Source organism: Hyaena hyaena, unplaced genomic scaffold (genome assembly GCF_003009895.1).
Source record: "Hyaena hyaena isolate Hyena2069 unplaced genomic scaffold, ASM300989v1 scaffold_713, whole genome shotgun sequence".
Lineage (NCBI taxonomy): Eukaryota > Metazoa > Chordata > Mammalia > Carnivora > Hyaenidae > Hyaena > Hyaena hyaena.
In genome coordinates this window covers 423,391-442,835 of record NW_024081334.1, presented here as the reverse complement: position 1 = coordinate 442,835, position 19,445 = coordinate 423,391, and the positions used below count along the sequence as shown (strand labels likewise).

Genomic DNA, 19,445 nt, shown 5'->3' with positions numbered 1-19,445 from the left:
GGGAAGTATTGGTGGTTAAAGGAGGCCCTCATTAGGCAGAAGTCTCCTTGGGAGTCAGCCCACATACTCCTCATGGCTGAACAGAGGGTTCTTTTCTGGAATAGAGATGCAGGTGGTGGTGTTCACTTTGCTTTGTCAACTTAAGATATTATAGGAGTCATTCCACGTTGGTTCACAAGGTTTGCCTTGTTCTTTTTTATATTTTACATAATGCTGCTGTGTAATCTTGTATCTTGTGGAGTTTCCAGAGTTCATTCAACCAGTTCTTTGGATAGATGTTTGAAGTATTTTGGTATTCCAGCAATATTGCACCTTATGTTGATTGTGGGAATTATTTCCACGGTGGATTCTTTGAGATGGGATTGCTGGTTGAGAGAGTAAACGAATACGTAATTTTTAAAATACTGACGATTTCCCTTCCACAGGATTTTTATTGTTTTATATTCCTACCAGAAGCGTGTGAGATAGATGGTGGTTTCCCCACAGCCTTGCCAACAAAGTGTGTTTTCAGCTTTTGGATTTTTGCCAGTCTGATGTTAGAAATGGGATCAGTGTAGTGGTAGTTGGCAGTTCTATCCATGTCTTCTATTGATTTTTTTTCTATCGGGTTTTTTTTTTCTTAGTTTTAATGATTCATATATTAAGAGTATTAACTTTTTGTCTGTATAATTTGCAAGTATTTTTGCTTTGTATTTTTTTTTTTTTTAATTTAGCTTATGGTATCTTCTGAACTTTTATTTTCATGAAGTGGTTAGTCATAAAAGTGATTAAGATTTGGGATCACTTCCAGTCTCTTATAAGAGTAGAGTCTGGGTAGTGTAATTTCTAGCTCTCCAGTGTTTCTGTCTCAAAAGGGAGCTAGACTAGATGTTGAAGGAAACAGTCTGTAGTACTTGCTGTGAGGGGCATTTTTAGGAAGACAGTGCTGTGGCCAGGAAGATTGACAGGAATAGGGAGGCACAGTGCTTCTCAACCTTATTTATTAGAGCCCTGCAGATTAGAATTAAGAAACTGAAGATGCTACAACCAAGACCAGTTAAAGCAATGTTTGCGAGGAGCTGGGGAGGCAGTCTTTTCAAGTGTTTCTGTGTGAGGGTTTTGTGTGGCCACAGTGAAGAACTTTGGACTAGAGTAAGTGGGGTGAGCTGTGCTGGGGCCCTGGGTCAGGGTGGTGATATGCTAGTAGGATTTGGTGGTGTGAGTGGTGTGCGAGTGTGGTGTACAGAGGATGTCCTGTTGCTGGTGTTTAATTACACTGTTTTAAATACTTGTTATGTGGGTTTTCTCTTTCATTTTAGAACACAGTAATTCATTGTTGGAAGGTTAGGATAGGAAGCGCCAAACAAACATAATAGTAGTGTTCCAGGAACCTCTTAGACACAAGACAAGTACAGGAGCAGATGATGCCCCTGGAGGATTTATTGGTAGAATTTATGGAGAGGACATTTGGATTTTGAGGGAGTTGTTGCAGAGGCCTACACGATAAGATCTAGGTCAGTAGTATTTAAAATTTTCTTTTTAACCATAAACCTTTGGAAAAGATTTGTAAGTGGATCCATAGTACTGAGAGAAGTTAAAGCAGCAGGGTGAATCGAGGGCAGGCTCCAGAGCCCGCCTGACCTCCTGCTGCTCACAGTTGAGGCCTCTGAGGAATTGTACAGGGTTCATAGGACACAGATTAAAAAGTACCTTCCTGGTCTTTTTAAAATAGACATTTTAAGTCTATTTCAAATGGAATCTGTCCTTGATGTCCAAAATGAGTGAATCTGGTAAACATTTGATCTCCTCACACTGTTTTCTAAGTAACTGGCCAAATGGGAAAGTGATAATATACGAAGGAAACTCAAAATAGCTTCTGCTGAGGTAGAGGAGGATCAGTTTTGTGACAGAGGAAAGCGACTCCGAAACAGAGGATTGTACGTGAGGTGAGACATAGGCACTCACAAATGGGGGTTCCTTGGGAGCGGTAGGTCAGAAGCCCCTGCTTTGCGGGGAGACCCGTGGAGCCTACAGGGCTGCTGCTGGAGCAGGAGGCGCCGCAGACCCAGCGCCTCCAGGCTGTGCTGTGTGCTGGAGACTGCGGGGCGCCTGTAAGGCCCTCTGCCCACCTCTGCATGTGACCACCAGACCCACAGAGATTCTGCTTTGGGAATTCTGTTCAGAATTCTACTCTGTTTTCTCCTTTGTTACTCTTGTGGTTTTTCACTTTGGTTACTCTTACAACCACGATGCCTTAAATATCCCTAGGAGACACTTTCTCTGCATCTCCTTAATACAGTGTCTTTTGAAGTCTGCTGTTCCATTTCAGCTTTATTTACAGGGGAGGGAAAGAGGAGTAGAGAAAGTAACCGCTCTTCATAACTACTCCGTAGACAGTAGTAAAGACTAGTGAATCTGGAGCCTCTTCATTGGCTTTGTGCCCTGAATATAAGGAAGGCTTTCTAACACCCCAGTTGTCACATGAATGGAGTGTTCTGAAGTGTGAACCAGTTGGGTCAGGGGTAGTCCTGGGCATGGGACTTGGAAGTGTCCCTAGGCTGTGAGGAGGCCAGGAACAAGTAACAGGCCCCACTGCTGGTGGGCACCTGGTGACCAGGGTTTTGACTCTAACACTTCCTGTCTCATTTGATGTTTTTGTTGTATTCACATTAGTAGTGGTTGTGGTTTACTGTTATTAAGGATTTCTCATTTGTAATTATTTGTAATTAGGTTGCTTGCAAGTGAGTTGTGAGATTAGATTTTTCCCATTTCCATGTGTCAGTGATGCCAGTTACAGCCCCTTCACCATACGATCTCTTAGCATTCTCATTACTCTTGCTAAGTAGTAAATTACATGATGAAAATCTAGAATAAAACTGGTAAGTTTAAAAGACTTGATTATGATTGCGACCCATCCTAATTCTGAGGAAAGGAGACAACTAGTGACGTACTGCTTAGCATACATACTGCTGTTGGGCTCCTTAAGTCAGTCTGTGGAGAAGGTAAAAACAGCTGGGTCTGTGGGAGCCATGGTTGTAAAACTGTGTTACTTTTCAAGTGGTGACATCACATTGTTCTGTTTTTCTCCAGCTGGTTTCCCCATGGGCTATGCGGCCGCAGCTCCTGCCTATTCCCCCAACATGTACCCTGGAGCAAATCCTACCTTCCAAACAGGTATGCATCTGGTATATGGTGGGTGGCAGAAGTGCTTTGCATGGCTGTGGGAGAGGGTGAAGTGGGAGGGTTTTGAGAAGAGCGGTTACAGAATTAGGATTTGGGGTTGAATTGATTTCTTGGTTCATAAGATTAGCCTTGTTGGGTGCAGTAAAAGCTTTATTCATACTGCATGTAAAGCTCTTGACACTGCCATTACTAGTGTTTGTCCACAACGTAGATCTTCCTTCTAATCACAGGTTACATGATTACAGGTAACTAGTATTTATGAAATAGTATGATTACTAGAAACTAAAGATTATTTTGCCTACTTAATAGGTGGAATTTCATGTTGCTAACATATTCAGACATAACTGATTTCTCCCATATTTTAGCACTTTGGTTATAGTTTTTTATTTCTTTTCTCTGAAGTATAATTGACAATGTTCCATTAGTTTCTGGTGTACAGCATAGTGATTCCACAAATCTGTAAGTTATGCTGTGCTCAAAGTGTAGCAACCATCTGTCACGAGACGGCCCTATTATAATACCTGATTATATTCCCTGTGCTATACCTTTTATAGTTTTAAAAGTCTTATTTCCTCTACATGAGAATATTTTTAGATTTTAGACATTAGTGGTAGAGTTGAAAGTTAACTTGGTTTGGTTCTTAACCCTGTAAAGAGAGTGGGACTTTCCTCTGTGAGCTTGCATTCTGCTCTGGGCTCGTTCCAGGCTCTGTTCGCCCAGAGTGGACTTCGTGATTCTGTTGCAGCAGGAGCCTACACTGACCTACAACTTGGCCTTATTAATCTGCTGAGGTGCTCCTCTTTTTTCATCTCAACTCCTAGCTGCACACAGTTTGATAGAAAAGCAGTTAGCAATATTGTCCTTTCCTTGAATTCTCCTTATTCTGGTAATCATAAAATTCTTCCTTCTGTGATCCTTCTTTCCTTTTCTCCTTTTCTTAAAAAAATGTGTCATTTATTTATCTATTTATTTATTCATTTATTCATTCATTCATTCATTTATTCATGCGAGAGCATGAGCAGGGGAGGGACAGAGAGAGAGGGAGAGCGATAATCCCAAGCAGGGTCTGAGTTGCCAGCTCAGAGCCCATAGCGGGGCTTGAACCCACGAACTGTGAGATCATGACCTAAGCTGAAACCAAGATTCAGATGTCCAACCAGCTGATCCACCCACGTGCCTGCCCTTTCTCCTTTTCTGTTCCTACTCTGACTGTAGTTTGCTCAGCTCATAGCTCACAGGCTTTGACCTTCTTGGCTTGGTCTTCCTGCTCCCAAGCTTTCTCTCTGGTTCATGTTCCCTGCCTGCTTACAGCAGACTTATGTTCCCAGATGAAGGTTTCCTGTGACTGAAGGTGAGACTCTCAGCTTTAAATCACTAGTTATTTGCCACATCGACCTGTTTTTTCCAGAATACTTTTTGTTTTGTGTTTTTGGGAGCTTTTAATTACTGTGTCTCCTACCTGGCAGAGAGTACCTGCTATCTTGTTGCCTATATTTTGGGGTCTGTAATAGAAATCCCTTTCCTGGGATCAGCAGTCTTACATTATTACTCACTGGATTCTCTAACAGCTAAATGACACCACTTTTGTAAACTTCTTTTGTGTAACTTTTTGAAAATAGGGGTCTTGAGGTACAGACGGCATACAGCAAATTGTATGTATTTAAAGTGTGTGATTTTGTGACTTTTGTTATATTGTATATAGTCCTTACAGTAGGGAGTGACCATAGTCTTCATCTCTAAAAGTTTTCTCCTGCCCCTTTGTAATCACCGTCAGGATCGAGGAAGTCACTGATCTATATTTTCTCTCACTATAGATTGTATTTTAAAATTATTGTACAGAGGAATCATGGGATGTACTTTTGGGGGGGAGGGGACTGGCTTCTTTCAATCACTGTAATATCCATGTTGTAGTCTTTTTTTTTCTTTTAATTTTTAATGTTTGTTTATTTTTTTTTTTTGAGAGAGAGACAGAACTTGAGCAGGAGAGGGTCAGAGAGAGAGGGAGACACAGAATCTGAAGCAGGCTCCAGGCTCTGAGCTGTCTGCACAGAGCCCGATGTGGGCCTCGAACCCATGAACCATGAGATCATGTCCTGAGCCAAAGTCGGACATTCAGCCGACTGAGCCAGTAGGTGCCGCATGTTGTAGTCTTTATCAGTAATTCATTCCTTTTTATTGTGAGGTTCCCTTGTAAGAAAATAACACAATTTACTTATCCGTTTCCCAGTTGGTGAACATATGGATTATTTTCAGTTTGGGGCTGTTACAGATGAAACTGCTATGAAGATCTGTGTACCAAGTCTGTGAATATATGCTTTCATTTCATTTGAGTAAATACAAAGGAGGGGAGTGGCTGGTTCTTGAAGCAGGTATATATTTAAATTTGTAAAAAATAGCTAGATTGTCTTCCAAAATGGTGATTTCATTTTATGTTCCCTATCAGCAGTGTGTGAGAGTTCCAGTTCCTTTATATCCTTCCCAACACTTGGTATAGTCATTCTTCTTAATTTTAGCCATCCCAATGGGTGTGTGGTAATACATCATTCTAGTTTTAATTCTAACTTACCTAATGACTAGTAACATTGAGCATCTTTTCATGTGCTTATTTGCCATTTGTAGTGCCTTTGGTCAAGTGTTTGTGTACACCTTACACAGTATGTCAGTTTTGAGTTTGTTTTCTTATTGTTGAGTTTGAGAATTGTTCTTCAGATACATGATTTGCAAATATTTTCTTCTGGTCTATAGCTTTTTTCATTCTCTTAATAGTGTCTTTAAAAGCGCAAGAGTTTTTATGTCTTAACTTATGTTTTTCTTTAAAGATTTTATTTTACATAATCTTCATACCAAATGTGGGACTTGAAATCAGAACCTTGAGATCAAGAGTCACATGCTCCACAGCTGAGCCAGTCAGGCACCCCAAGAGCAAGAGTTTTTAAATTTAATGATGTGCAGATTATCATACTGTTCATTTATGGGTTGTACATTTGGTATCATTTCTAAGAAATGTTTGCCCAACCCAAATCACAAAGACGTTCTGTTTTCTTCTAGAAGTTTCAGAGTTTTACATTTTATATTTAAGTGTGTGGCCCATTTTGGGTTTAGTTTTTGTATGTGATGGTAAAAATGGATTGAAGTTCATTTTTTGCATAAGAATTAGTTGTGGGGCGCATGGCTGGCTCAGTCAGTGGAACGTGTGAGTTTGAGCCCCGCATTGGGTGTAGAGATTACTTAAAAATAAAATTCTTAAAAATAAAGAAAGAAAAAGGAATCAGTTGTTGGTTACTATGTGTGATCATGCTGCAGACTACCCTTAACATGTCATTCTAGAATTTTTCAGAGCAACTCACTTCTACTCATTTTCTTCTTGGAGTATAAGTTAATGTAAAAGCATTCCGACTTTTTTATTCTTTACCAAAAAGCTTCAGATTTGTTTGAGGCTGGCAAAGCTCTTCTCTTGCCCAACGTGTGTAGCTCCCCGAGAGGAAGCTTGGTGTTTCTAGATCTGGTCAGCTTCCTCCTTTGGGGTGCTTCTGGATGTCCTCAGTCTTCTCCCATGTGTCTCCTTTCTCTTCTGGAGATGGGTCCTTTCTTGCTACTTGGCCAGGACTGCTTTCAGGTTGCTGTTGTAACCAAGAATCTGGGGCAGGCAGCTGGGAATAATGGGATTGTTGGGAATGATGCCTTCCTCATTCAAAGGGGTATCTGCTGATAGATGCCAGAGAGTTGTCAGCTGCCAGACTGCTGGCAAAGTATTGTCAGACCTTCTGATTTTTATGAAAAGTTGGGAATAAAGATGTATATGAAATTTGTGAATGACAAAATAAGCTGGGAAGAAACCAGGGATAAAGATGTATATGAAATTTGCAAATGAGAAAATAAAAGGCACTTAGAAGGTCCTTCTCGTGTCCCCCCAGTGCTTGCAGTCACCTTACCTGAGTCTGGGCCACGGCTGTGCTCCTGTCTTTTTCTAGGATCTGCTTGATGTTTTCATACTGTGAATTTTAAAATTTCCCCTTTCTCTTTGCACCAGATTTGTAGACACAGCTAAGGTGTATGTTTGTGGTGTTTGGCTGTCAGAGCTTTGACAGTCCTGATATTGCTTATTTCTTTATTCTTCTAAGTGTGACATTAGAGACGTTGTGATGAGATGTCCTGTCTTCTGCTCAAAGACTCCACGACTCCCCCTCTAGGCGGAGGCATCATTCGTTTCATCCTCATGGATGCGTGTAACAGGCTGAGTACCCATGCAGCAGAGTGGGCTGTCCTTTACTTGGGATCGGAGCAATTTATTGGAAAGAGTTTGAGCTGCGGAGTTAGTTTGATGTGGCTCAAATCCAGACTGTATTACTCCTGGGAAAGTTACTTTATTTCATTTTTGGCATTTGTATAATGTTTTTCTTTTTAATATAATTTATTATCAAATTGGCTAACATGCAGTGTATAAAATATGCTTTTGGTTTTGGGGGTAGATTCCTGTGGTTCGCTTATGTACAACACCTGGTGCCCATCCCAACAAGTCCCCTCCTCAGTGCCCATCACCCATTTTCCCTTCTCCTGCTGCTCAACCCTCAGTTTATTCTCTGTATTTAAGAGACTCTTATGGTTTGCCTCCCTCTCTGTTTGAAACTATTTTCTCCCCTTCTTTTCCCCCATGGTCTACTGTTAAGTTTCTCAAATTACACACATGAGTGAAAACATAGGATATGTGTCTTTCTCTGACTGACTTATTTCACTTAGCATAATACCCTCCAGTTCTATCCACATTGTTGCAAATGACAAGATTTCATTCTTTCTCATTATTGGCATTTGTATAACATGTTTCTCAGCTATATTATTTGAGGATTCTGGTAAGAAGCATGCACAATCAGACTCCTGTGGCCCTGAGGATGCACATTTAGACTTCTCTTCTACTCCCATTTACAGTCGTGAGTATCTGAAATTAATATTTACAGTTATCATATAAAGTCATAAAGCATACAATTCTTTGTAGTAAGCTCTATTTAAGAAGTGGTTTTAACACTAGATTAGCACACATTTAGGTATTTTTTCCCCTGAGTTTTTATTTTAATTCCAGTAAGTTAACATACAGTGTAATAGTAGTGTCATGTGTAGAATTTAGAGATTCATCACTTATATATAGTACTCAGTGCTCAATCAACAAGTGTCCTCTTTATTACCCATCATGCATTTAACCCATCTCCACCCACCAGGACAGATTTTTTACTTTTTAAAAAAATGTTAGAGAGGTGTGCACACGAGAGGGGGAGAAGCAGAGAGAGAGAGAGATAGAGACAGAGAATCCCAAGCAAGGTCTGCACGGCCAACACAGAACCTGACACAGGGCTAGAACCCTGTGTAATGAACCGCAAGATCATGGAGCAGAAATCAAGAGTTGGATGCTTAACCGATGAGCCAGCCACCCAGGCGCCCCACTTGCACACATTTTAAAGGGAGAAAAAGTGTTATTAGGAGTAATGAAGTAGTTTCCTTGGTTGCTTGCCCTACAGGGCTGGATGGAAGATAAATTGGGAAACAGTGAAATTATTTCCGTGAAATAAGACCCCAGGTTTGTTTAAAAAATAAACTTCATTTATGGCAGCCACACAGGAGAGAGAAGTCTTTACAATGTTACCAGGTTGTGGAGTCATGAGATCTGTTTCTCTCTTGTTTAAATTAAAGGTTTAACATGCACATAGTTTACAGATAACCTCATTCTCCTTCCCATCCCTGTTACTGTGACCACATGAGCATCCTACGGTCAATGGCTATTTTCTTCTCCCTGGACCTGGTATCCTAGTGTGGGCCTTATCTTGGGGGTGATTCTTCTCCTCCATCTTGGATTTTTTGTGCCCTTGCCTTCTGCTTGATTTTTTTGTCTCTCAGTTTACTCTTCGGTTTTGTGGAGGATCCCCTTCAGTAGTTTCCCAACGGTATGGGAAAATCACAATTTTGAGATTTTTCATGTCTGAGGACATTTTGTTCTGCACTCACACTTCCAGTAGTTGGCTTATAGAATTCTGGGCTCACAATTGTTTCCTCCCAGAATTTTGAGGATATTGCTTAATTGTTTTCTAGCTTTTGTTGTTGCTGAGAATTTTGATATCTTGCTGACACTTGATTGACAATAACTTGTGTTTCTCTTTGGTACTCTGTAATATTTTTTTTGTGTTCAGTGTTTTGAAATTTCATGGTGCTGTGTTTTGGTGCAGGTCTTTCCTCCTCACATGTATTTTATGATCTGAATTTTCTTTATTCTTTTTATATATTTTTTAAAGATTTTTCTAAGTTTTTATTTAAGTAGTCTCTACACAAAACATGGGTCTTGAACTCAACCCTGAGATCAGAAGTCACATGCTCTTCTGACTGAGCCAGCCAGGCACCCCTTTTGTTGTGAATTTTCTAAATAAACGTCTTTTATGCTCAGAAACTTATTATATAAAATCTTGTGTGGTATATAGTACTTTTGGAATAAATGATTTATTCTAATATTAAAAGTTTATGGCACTGCACAGTTAGCAGTGTAAGAACAGTGGCACTATACATGAGCTTTCCGCTGAGAGGCAGTCAGCCAGCAGTGACTCACTTGTTTGATGAGTGAAAGGAGAAGGGTTCTAATCACCTTGTTGTCTGTGTTGCAATGGTATGGTTGGTCTTTTTCGGAAAGGAGAATCTGGAAAGTTACTAATATTTTTAAAAGACTGGGTAGTGAACGTATTTGGTTTTGTATTGTGGATGGTAGACAAGTGTAACAGTTATTTTAGGAGACCGTTTCAGTTTTGGATACTGTGCGATGGGGTGTGTGTGTGTGTATTTTAAGTTTCCTATTGAGGTTCTCCTGTGTGATATAGTGCTATATGGAACAACAGCAACAAAAAGAAGGTACCTAGCCTAGCATACACTCAGTTCTTAACTTGACTTGAGAGAGGTTTGCTTTCCTTGAAACTGATTTGTCTTAAGTGTTGGATAGAAGGTGCCTGTACAAAAAAACCAAAATTTTCTGGTTAGTGTTCAGACATAGCTCATAGGTATAAGAGTATGCTGTAAGATAACATACATTAAAAACCATTGCTGTCATTAGTAGAAATAGTGGGTGACTATTTTTCCAACATTTTATGGTGAAAAATGTCCAATATACAGAGAAACTGAAAATAAATTCATAGTGAACTTCTTCATGTGGACTGCCAAGATTCCACAGTTAAACCTTTTAAAATCAACTTTTATTTCTTTTTAAGTTTTATTTATTTAAATTATCTCTACACCTCACATAGGGCTCAAACTCAAGATCCTGAGATCAAGTGTCAACATGCTCCATGGATTGAGCCAATCAGGTGCCCCTAAAATCAACTTTTAAAATTAACATTTTACTTTTGATGTGTTTTTACATTTTATATTCTTTACATTTGATGTGTTTCAAAGTAAGTTTTGGACATCAAATACACTTGACCCCATTTACACATGTCGTTAATATTTGTAGCTCTGGGGCTCCTGGGTGACTCAGTTGATTAAGCATCTGACTCTTGATTTAAGCATTTGACACTTGGTGAATTTGAGCCCCGTGTTGGGCTCTGCGCTGATAACACAGATTCTCTTTGGGATTCTTCCTCTCTCTCTGCCATTCTCCCACTTGTGCTCTCTCTGTCCCTCAAAAAACAAACAAACAAACATATATATATACTTATATATATATATATATATATATATATGTACATGTATACACACACACACATGTATCTATTTGGAGTTTTATTTTGCTTTTGTTTTCAGGTGAAATTTACATATGCACAGATTTTAAGTGTACCATTCAATTGTATTTGGACAAGTGCACACACATAGTAGCTTCTTGGGGTCATCTCATCACCTTCAACAAAGCATATCTATGAGACAGATGTTGCAAAAGAAACCTTAAGAGACCTGGGGCAGCTGAAGGGGTTTCTTGCAACAGTAGGCCCCTGGCCTCCATTAGAAGAAGAAAGGAAAGGCATTTTAGGTTGACCATTCATTGGTTGTGAGTGAAGGACTTCACCTTTTTTCAGTGGGTGTGGTTGACCAAAAGTGATTCTGAATCAGAGACCTTTCTGTGGAGGGCTGTATGGCTAGGTTTTCCTTGTTTGGGCTTACACTGTATTCTTGGAAGCCTGCTTAGGTGTGTGCGGTCCAGACTCCAGGCTCTTTGTGCGGTTTGAACAGTGACAGAGTCTTGGACTTTCTTGTTAGGAATAGTGATAGAGTTTTTAGAGGCTCTTTTTTCTCCAGTTTTTCATCTAGGTCGTGAATTCGTTGCTTGTGTGTTTTCACTTCCTCCAACAGCTTCTTTTTCTGAATCAGTTTATCACATTAGGATCAGTGAGATGATGGTGCATGGTGGGCACGTTTGTGACCAGTCATGTTGATGGAAGCACTCACCTGAGGAGAGTGGCTGTTCATTATTTTCACTTACCGTTGATCGGGCAGTTAAAACGAATTTCAGAATAATGTAGCGAAACCTGGACCTGGAAGGATCTTTTCACTCTTCAGGGTGAAAACGGAAAGCAGCTGAGCTTGGGAGTTGCCTGGTTTGGACAGAGGAGTCAGGACTCCCAGTCAGCTCTGGGTTTGTACTTGCTCCAATACCTGGGTCTGGGTGACCTTTTGAATAGTAGCGTCTTTATCAGTATCTTCATAATGAACACCATGAAGGGCATTCTGTGGAGTGAACCTAGGCACACAAAGTTCATGACAATTATAAGGAGGACCTCTAGGACTGACTTGGTCCTTGTAGGAAAGGGGATTTCTTTATGTGGCTTAAGGAAAGAATCATTTAAAGCTGGTGCATTTCCTGGGAGTCCTTCATTCTTTCTCTCTCTTAAAATTTTTTTTTAAGTTTATTTATTTATTTTGAAAGAGGGAGAGAGAATCCCAAGCAGGCTCTGCGCTGTCAGTGCAGAGTCTGATCTGGGGCTCTGTCTAACAAACAGATCACAACCTGAGCCAAAATCAAGAGTCAGACCTTTATCTGACTGAGCCACCCAGGTACCCCTCTCTTAAATTAAAAACAAAATATATGTATACTTCTAACTACAGTCCTATAATTATAATTAAAATTTTTCAACTTTTTTTTTTTAAGTTTATTTTTTGAGAGAGAGGGAACTTGCTTGTGAGCAGGAGAGGGGCAGAGAGAGAGGTAGATAGAGTATCCCAAGCAGGCTCCATGCTGTAAGCACAGAGCCCAATGTGGGGCTCAAACTCACAAACTGTGAAATCATGACTTGAGCTGAAATCAAGAGTTGGGGACACTTATTGACTGAGCCACCCAAGTGCCCTTAAATTTTTCAACTTTAATTTCTTTCTTTTTTTTTTAATTTTTTTTTTTTTTTTTTTTGTCATTGAGAGGCAGAGAGAGACAGAATGTGATCATGGGAGGGGCAGAGAGATAGAGAGACACAGAATCTGAAGCAGGCCCCAGACTCTGAGCTGTCAGCACAGAGCCCAACGCAGGGCTCAAACTCACAAACCAGGAGATCATGACCTGAGCCAAAGTCGGACGCCCAGCCAACTGAGCCACCCAGGCTCTCCTCAACTTTAATTTCTTAATATTCAGCTTGATTTTTAAACTTGAGGTATAACTTATGCAAAAAGCCCATATATTAACTGTTCAACAGATTTTGACAATTGTACATAACCTGAAATTAAAAAAAAAACAACACTTTGATCATCCCAGATGCTTTCCTTTAGCCTTCTCCAAACCACCCCTCCTGTTTCTGCCTCCACATTTATATGCTGGGTATTTGTACAGTGTGTGCTCGTGTGTGTGTGTGATCTTTGTGATTTTTCTGACTAGTGTTTATTTGGATGTAGCATAATTTATCCAATCTCCTTTTGATGAACATTTTGATTATTTCCCAATTTTTGTCTATTATGAATAAGTTTGGTGAACATTTTTTTAATCAGTCCTATTGTGAATGTATGTTTTCATTCTTCTGGGGCAAGTATCTCAGAGTGACATGCTGGATCCTATGGAAAGGATTTCTGTAGCTTTCTTTATGAGAAGCTGTACTGACACTCCCATGAAGTACATGTGAGCCATTGTAAAGAATGAGAAATGGTATCTGACACTTTTAGAAAGCAGTTTTATTGATGTATAATTTATGTATACAGTAACTTAAATTTACATATATAATAACTTAAAAGTTATTTTAAGCATACAGTATGGTGTGTTTATACAGATATGTACAGATGTGTAACACCATCACAGTAGACTGACTTTGTTCCCCTGAAAAGTTCCCTCATGCCTGTGGTCCCCGGGCACCACTAACTGATTTTCTATCATTGAAGATTAAGTTGGTTTTTCCTAGCGTTTCCCTTCAGTGAACTCAGCATGCATTCTTATGTCTGCCTTCTTTTGTATAGTGCTTTTTGAGATGTATCCCATGATGTATGTCATAGCAGTTGTATCATTTTGGTTGCTGACTAGTATTTCATTGTAGAGATGTACTGGTTTGCTAGTACACATTGGGTCATTATGAGTGAATGACCCTCTCCTGCCCGCCCAGAGAATAAGCCACTGTTCTGTGCTGGGTTGGGGAGTCAGGCATCTTCCTGCTTACTAGATAGTCTCTAGCCACTCTTCCAGATTGTAGATGTCTGTCAACTCCTGGAACATGTGCCAACAGTGTCCAGGTGTGCGGGAAGGGGCGTTCCTGATAGCAGGCTCTTCTCCACCCCATCCCTGCTGGCTGCAGTGCAGCTTCTTGAGTCTACCAGATCATTTTCCACTTCTGCTTTTTAGGTTTCAGAGTTTTGTCTTCTCTTCCATTCTTTCTGTTTGTGGCTTTACATTTTTTATTTATTAATCTGACTTATTTTCCCTTTGTGTGGGGACAAAGTCAAATGTATGTATTCAATTTACTGTCTTTTAAAAAAATTTTTTTTAACGTTTATTCATTTTTGAGTGAGAGAGAGAGAGAGCAGGGGAGTGGCAGAGAGAGAGGGAGACGCAGAATCTGAAGCAGGCTGTCAGCACGGAGCCTGATGCGGGGCTCGAACTCATGAACCAAGATCATGACCTGAGTGGAAGTTGGATGCTTAACCGACTGAGCTACCCAGGTGCCCCCTGCGGTCTTAAGTCAGATCTTTTTACTTACCATAGCCCTGGTGTTTGATAAGTACCCACCCCCCCTGCACTTTTTGCTGTGATAAACACTGTGATAAGCATTTTTACAGTTGAGTCTGTTCCAGTCCATGCTTTTTTGGTGGACTTATGGGATATAAAGACATACTTTTAATAAATATAAAGACATACTTTTAATGCCAGGTTGTGCCCTAAGAAAGTGTAACCATTTGTATTCCTACACAACAGGTATCTTTTCTCTTCCTGTGTTGAGTATACTCTCAGAACTTTCTCCTCCGTTTTTTCCTTCTCCCCCAAATGCCACCTGCACTCCCCCCCCCCCCAATAACATGTATCAGGTCTAGAAAGGAGGTCAGATCTTTGTGGAGGATGGACTGGTCCATAGTGGTGTCAGATCTTGACTGTGGTCAGGGCTAGGACACTACTTGGCTCCTCCCTGTGCCAGGCTGAAAGTGGGTTTGAATTAAAGCTTTTGTTTCTTTTCTTTTTAGATTTTATATTAGTTTCAGGTGTATAATGTGGTGATCCAGTTCTGTGTATTGCTCATTGCTCAGCACAATAAGTGTACTCACCTCTCATAGAGTGTCATTACAGTATTATTGACTGTGTGTATTCTGTCTGCTGTACTTTTTATTTATCTCCATTACTTACTTATTTTATAACTGGAAGTCAGTACTTGTTAATCCCCTTCACCTATTTCACCCAACACTATCACCTGCCCAGCCCAGCAACCTCTGCTTTGTTCTCTATGAGTCTGTTTCTGGTTTCTGTTTTGTTTTGCTTTTTAGATTCCACATGTAAGTGAAATCACATGCATCATATGGTATTTGCCTTTCTCCATTCAACTTATTTCATGTAACATAATACTCTCTAGGTCCATCCATGTTAAGGAAATGACAAGATCTCATTCTTTTTTATGGCTCAGTAATATTCCTCTGTGTGTGTGTGTGTGTGTGTGTGTGTATGTGTGTGTACGTACGTACACGTGTACATGCATATACATGACATCTTTATCCATTCTGTCATTGGATACTTGGGTTGCTTCCTTATCTTGGTATTGTATAAAATGCTACAATAAAAATAGGAGTGTATGTATTTATCTTTCCAAACTAGTGTTTTCATTTCTTTGGGTAAATACCTAGTAGTAGAATTATTAGATTACATGATATTTCTGTTTTTAATGTTTTGAAGAACCTCCATACTGTTTTCTGGCAGCACCAATTTACATTCCCACCAACTGGACCAGGGTTCGTTTCCTTTGCTCCACATCCTCCAGCACTTACTGTTTCTTGTCTTTTTGATAGTAGCCATGCTGACTGGTGTGAAGTGATACCTCATTGTGATTTGATTTGCATTTCCCTGATGATGAGTAATGTTGAGCATCTTTTCATGTGTCTGTGAGCCATTTGGTCTCTTCTTTGGGAAACTGTCTATTCAGGTCTTCTGCCCAGTGTCCATTTGGGTGGTTGTTTTAGTGTTCTTTATGTATTTTGGATATTAATTCCTTTTCAGATTTATTTGCAGATCTCTCCTCCCATTCAGTAGTCTGGTTGTCTTTTGTTGATGGTTTCCTTTGCTCTGCAGAAGCTTTGTAGTTTGATGTAGTCCTAATAATTTATTTTTGCTTTTGTTTCCCTTGCCTGAGAGATCCGTAAGTATGTTGCTAAGTAAGGCTAATGTCCAAGAGATTATTGCCTAAATTTTCTTTTAGGAGTTTTAAGGTTTCAGGTCTCATATTTGGTCTTTAATCCATTTTGAGTTTATTTTTGTGACTAGTTTAAGAAAGTGGTCCAGTTTCATTCTTTTGCATGTAGCTGTCCAATTTTCCCAGCACCATTTATTGAAAAGACTGTCTTTTCCTCATTGTATATTCTTTGCCTTCTTTGTTGTAGATTAATTGGCCATATAAATGTGGGTTTATTTCTGGGCTTTCTATCCTGTTCTACTGATCTATGTGTCTCTTTTTGTGCCAATATCATACCGTTTTGGTCACAGCTTTGTGTAGTATATCTTGAAATCTGGGATTGTGATACCTCCAGCTTTGTTCTTCTTTCTCACGATTGCTGGGGTTCTTTGGGGTCTTTTGTGGTTCTATACACAAATTTTAGTGGTATTTGTTCTAGTTCCGTAAAAAATGCTATTGGTATTTTGACGGGGATTGCATTGAATCTGTAGATTACTTTCAGTAGTATGGAGATTTTAATGATTCTAACTCTTCCAGTACATGAGTGTGGTGTATCTTTCCGTTTATTTGTGTTTTCTTCAGTTTTTTGTTTTTTTTTTCCATCAGTGTGTCCTACAGTTCTCAGAGTATACGGTCTTTCACCTCTTCGGTTAAATTTATTTCCAGGTATTTTTACTGTTTTTGGTGCAATTGTAAATGGGATGGTTTTCTGAATTTCTCTTTCTGCTACTTTGTTATCAGTGTATATGAATGCAGCAGATTCCTGTATATTTTATGTTTTGCAATTTTACTGAATTCATTAATTCTTTATTATAATTTTTTTTTTTCACTTTATTTTAGAGAGCGTGAACTGGGGCAGAGAGAGGGAGGGAGGAGGGTAGAGAAAGTGAGAGAGAAGGAGACTATCCCAGGAAGGCTCCACGCTCAGCGCGGAGCCCAAAGTTAGGCTCAACTCCCTTGACTCTGGGATCATGACCTGAGCTGAAATCGAGAGCCGGACGCTCAACCAACTGAGCCATACTCAGGCTCCCCAGTGAATTCATTTATTCTAACAGTTTTTGGTGGAGTTTTTAGTTTTCTGTATATAGTGTCATGTCATCTGCAAATAGTGATAGTTTTACTTTTTCCTTACCAGTAGAGATGCCTTTTATTTCTTACCTGGTTGCTGTGGCTAGGACTTCCAGTAATATGTTGAATAAAAGTGGTAAGAGTGGACATTCTTGTCTTCATCCTGATCTTAGAGACAAAGCTCTTGGTTTTTCACTGGCCACTGGCTTCTTTGTTTCAGGTTACACTCCTGGCACACCTTACAAAGTGTCCTGTTCCCCCACCAGTGGGGCAGTGCCACCATACTCCTCCTCTCCCAACCCCTACCAGACCGCTGTGTACCCCGTGCGAAGTGCCTACCCCCAGCAGAGCCCCTACGCACAGGTAGGCTTGGGTGTGCTGTGGATCTCTTAATTAAGTGCCCTTGGGCATTGTGCGTGTGGGAAGGGTTGGTTCTCTCTGGGCTCTGACCCATGAGGCGTGGAGCCCTGTGATATTGGTCTCTCCTCTTCCCTGCAGCAGGGCACATACTACACGCAGCCCCTGTATGCAGCACCCCCTCATGTCATCCACCACACCACAGTGGTGCAGCCCAACGGCATGCCGGCGACAGTGTACCCTGCTCCCATCCCTCCACCTAGAGGCAACGGCGTCACCATGGGCATGGTGGCTGGGACCACTATGGCCATGTCAGCAGGTGAGTCCTGAACCTGGGTTGCCTATTTTATAATGGCATGAGAGCCAGGAGAATGGATAGCTCACTAATTCTCTGACCTTAGTTTGATTTTTCATGGCTTAACTTGTGTAGAAGGACATACTTTTTGGGAAAGGAACAGCATATGATCCTTCTTTCCCTCCCTTTCATTTCCTCCCCTTCTCCTTTTGGTTGAGAGGAAAGGTGTGGGGTTTAGGGTGGTCAGCCAAGAACCAAGTACCCTCCCCATAGGGTATGACTGAATAGTGATCAATGTATTTGACAGGTGAGTTGAGCCCTTAGTAGTAGGGCTGAGGAGCATACCAATAAGCCTACCAAGCTAGAGCAGAAGGTGATCACTTTGTATCTGGGCGAGCTGGCCTTCCTGGTACTCCATTTAGTGTAGGCTGCAGGGCAAGTTGTGTGAATATTGGTGTTTGCATGAGTCTAGGAAACCTGGCTTTGTATTCATGGAGATAACAGCTGCTTATAGAAAATCTTGGCATTGGTCAGCTTTATTTCCCAAGGCTTCCTTGCTCGATATTAAATCATGGAGAGAGGAGACTCCTGGCTAGGCTGTGCATATATCCCTGGGACTGTGGAGCCCCCAGTGGGCATATAGGTTACCTGTGTCAGGCAGCCAGGTATAGAAAATGTAATTGCTTGCCCATGGCTGTGTGTGTGTGTGCGCGCGCGCACGCGTGTTTTAGTACTGTTCCCTTGCTTTTCCACGCCCCCCACCACCACCCTTTTCACTATAGGGAGATTGTGCCAGAGAGGAAGATAGCATGTACATTTCTGCTCTGAGCCTCCCTTGTATTTGGTTTTCCCAGACTACTCTGAAGGCACAGACAGAAGCTGCATATTTGAGGCACGTGGAGGGAAGAATGGCAGGCCTTGCACTGCTTGTGGGCAGGGAGATGGGAAGTGAGGAAGAGCAGGGTGAGGCTGTTAGGTTGGAGGCTATGCTTATCCACAGGGGACTCAGAGTGCTGAGTTTTCTGCAGTTCTAGGGAAAATACATTCATTTTCATGTAGGTAGAAGGTCATGTAGTTTGGAATCTCCCTGCTTCCCTCTCTTTAATTTTTACCATCTTAACCATTTTTACTGTATAGTTTAGTAGGGTTAAGTTTATTCACATTGTTGTAAAACAAAGCTCTTTCATCTTGCAAAACTGTAGATCTGTGCTCATTAAACAACAGTTCTCCTTTCCCCTGCCCCACCTTCCCAGTCCCCAGCCCCTGGCCACCTCCATTCTACTTTCTGGCAGTTTGACTACCTGAGATACCTTATGTAAGTGGAATCCTGTTGGATGTGTTTTTCTGTGACTGGCTTATTTCACTTAGCATAACATCCTCAATATTCATCCATGTTGTAGCATGTGAAAAATTTTCCTTCCTTATTTGTTTTATTTTATTCATTTTGGGGGACGGTAGGGAGGAACAGAGAGGGAGAGCATCTTAAGCGGGCTCTACATTGTCCCTGTGGAGCTCAGCGTGGGGCTCACAGTCATGAAATGTGAGATCCTGACGTGAGCTAAAGTGCAACGCTTAACTGACTGAGCCACCCAGGTACCCAAATATTTTTTCCTTTTTAAGGCTAAATAATGATTATTTTGTTGATTATCATTTGATTTGCAAAAATCATCGAGTATGCTCATATGAAGGGGAGGCACAAAGCCTTCTACAGACATTATCATATGAGCTTGCTGTGTTTATACGACTTTGAGTTGTGTATGACCAGAATTCTG

The 19,445-nt window shown here is 40.7% G+C and overlaps 1 protein-coding gene across 4 annotated transcripts in view; it reads left to right on the top strand.

Moving 5' to 3' along the window:
- Positions 1 to 19,445, top strand: part of FAM168B (family with sequence similarity 168 member B) — a 37,776-nt gene that overhangs the window by 13,134 nt on the left and 5,197 nt on the right. For 3 of the 4 annotated variants that reach the window (XM_039217638.1, XM_039217639.1, XM_039217640.1), the window contains exons 3-5: positions 3,070 to 3,153; positions 17,242 to 17,384; positions 17,520 to 17,697. In XM_039217638.1, coding sequence (XP_039073569.1) covers positions 3,070 to 3,153; positions 17,242 to 17,384; positions 17,520 to 17,697 — 405 coding nt within the window. The remainder of the gene's footprint in view (positions 1 to 3,069; positions 3,154 to 17,241; positions 17,385 to 17,519; positions 17,698 to 19,445) is intronic. The other variant, XM_039217641.1, reaches the window with a different exon arrangement.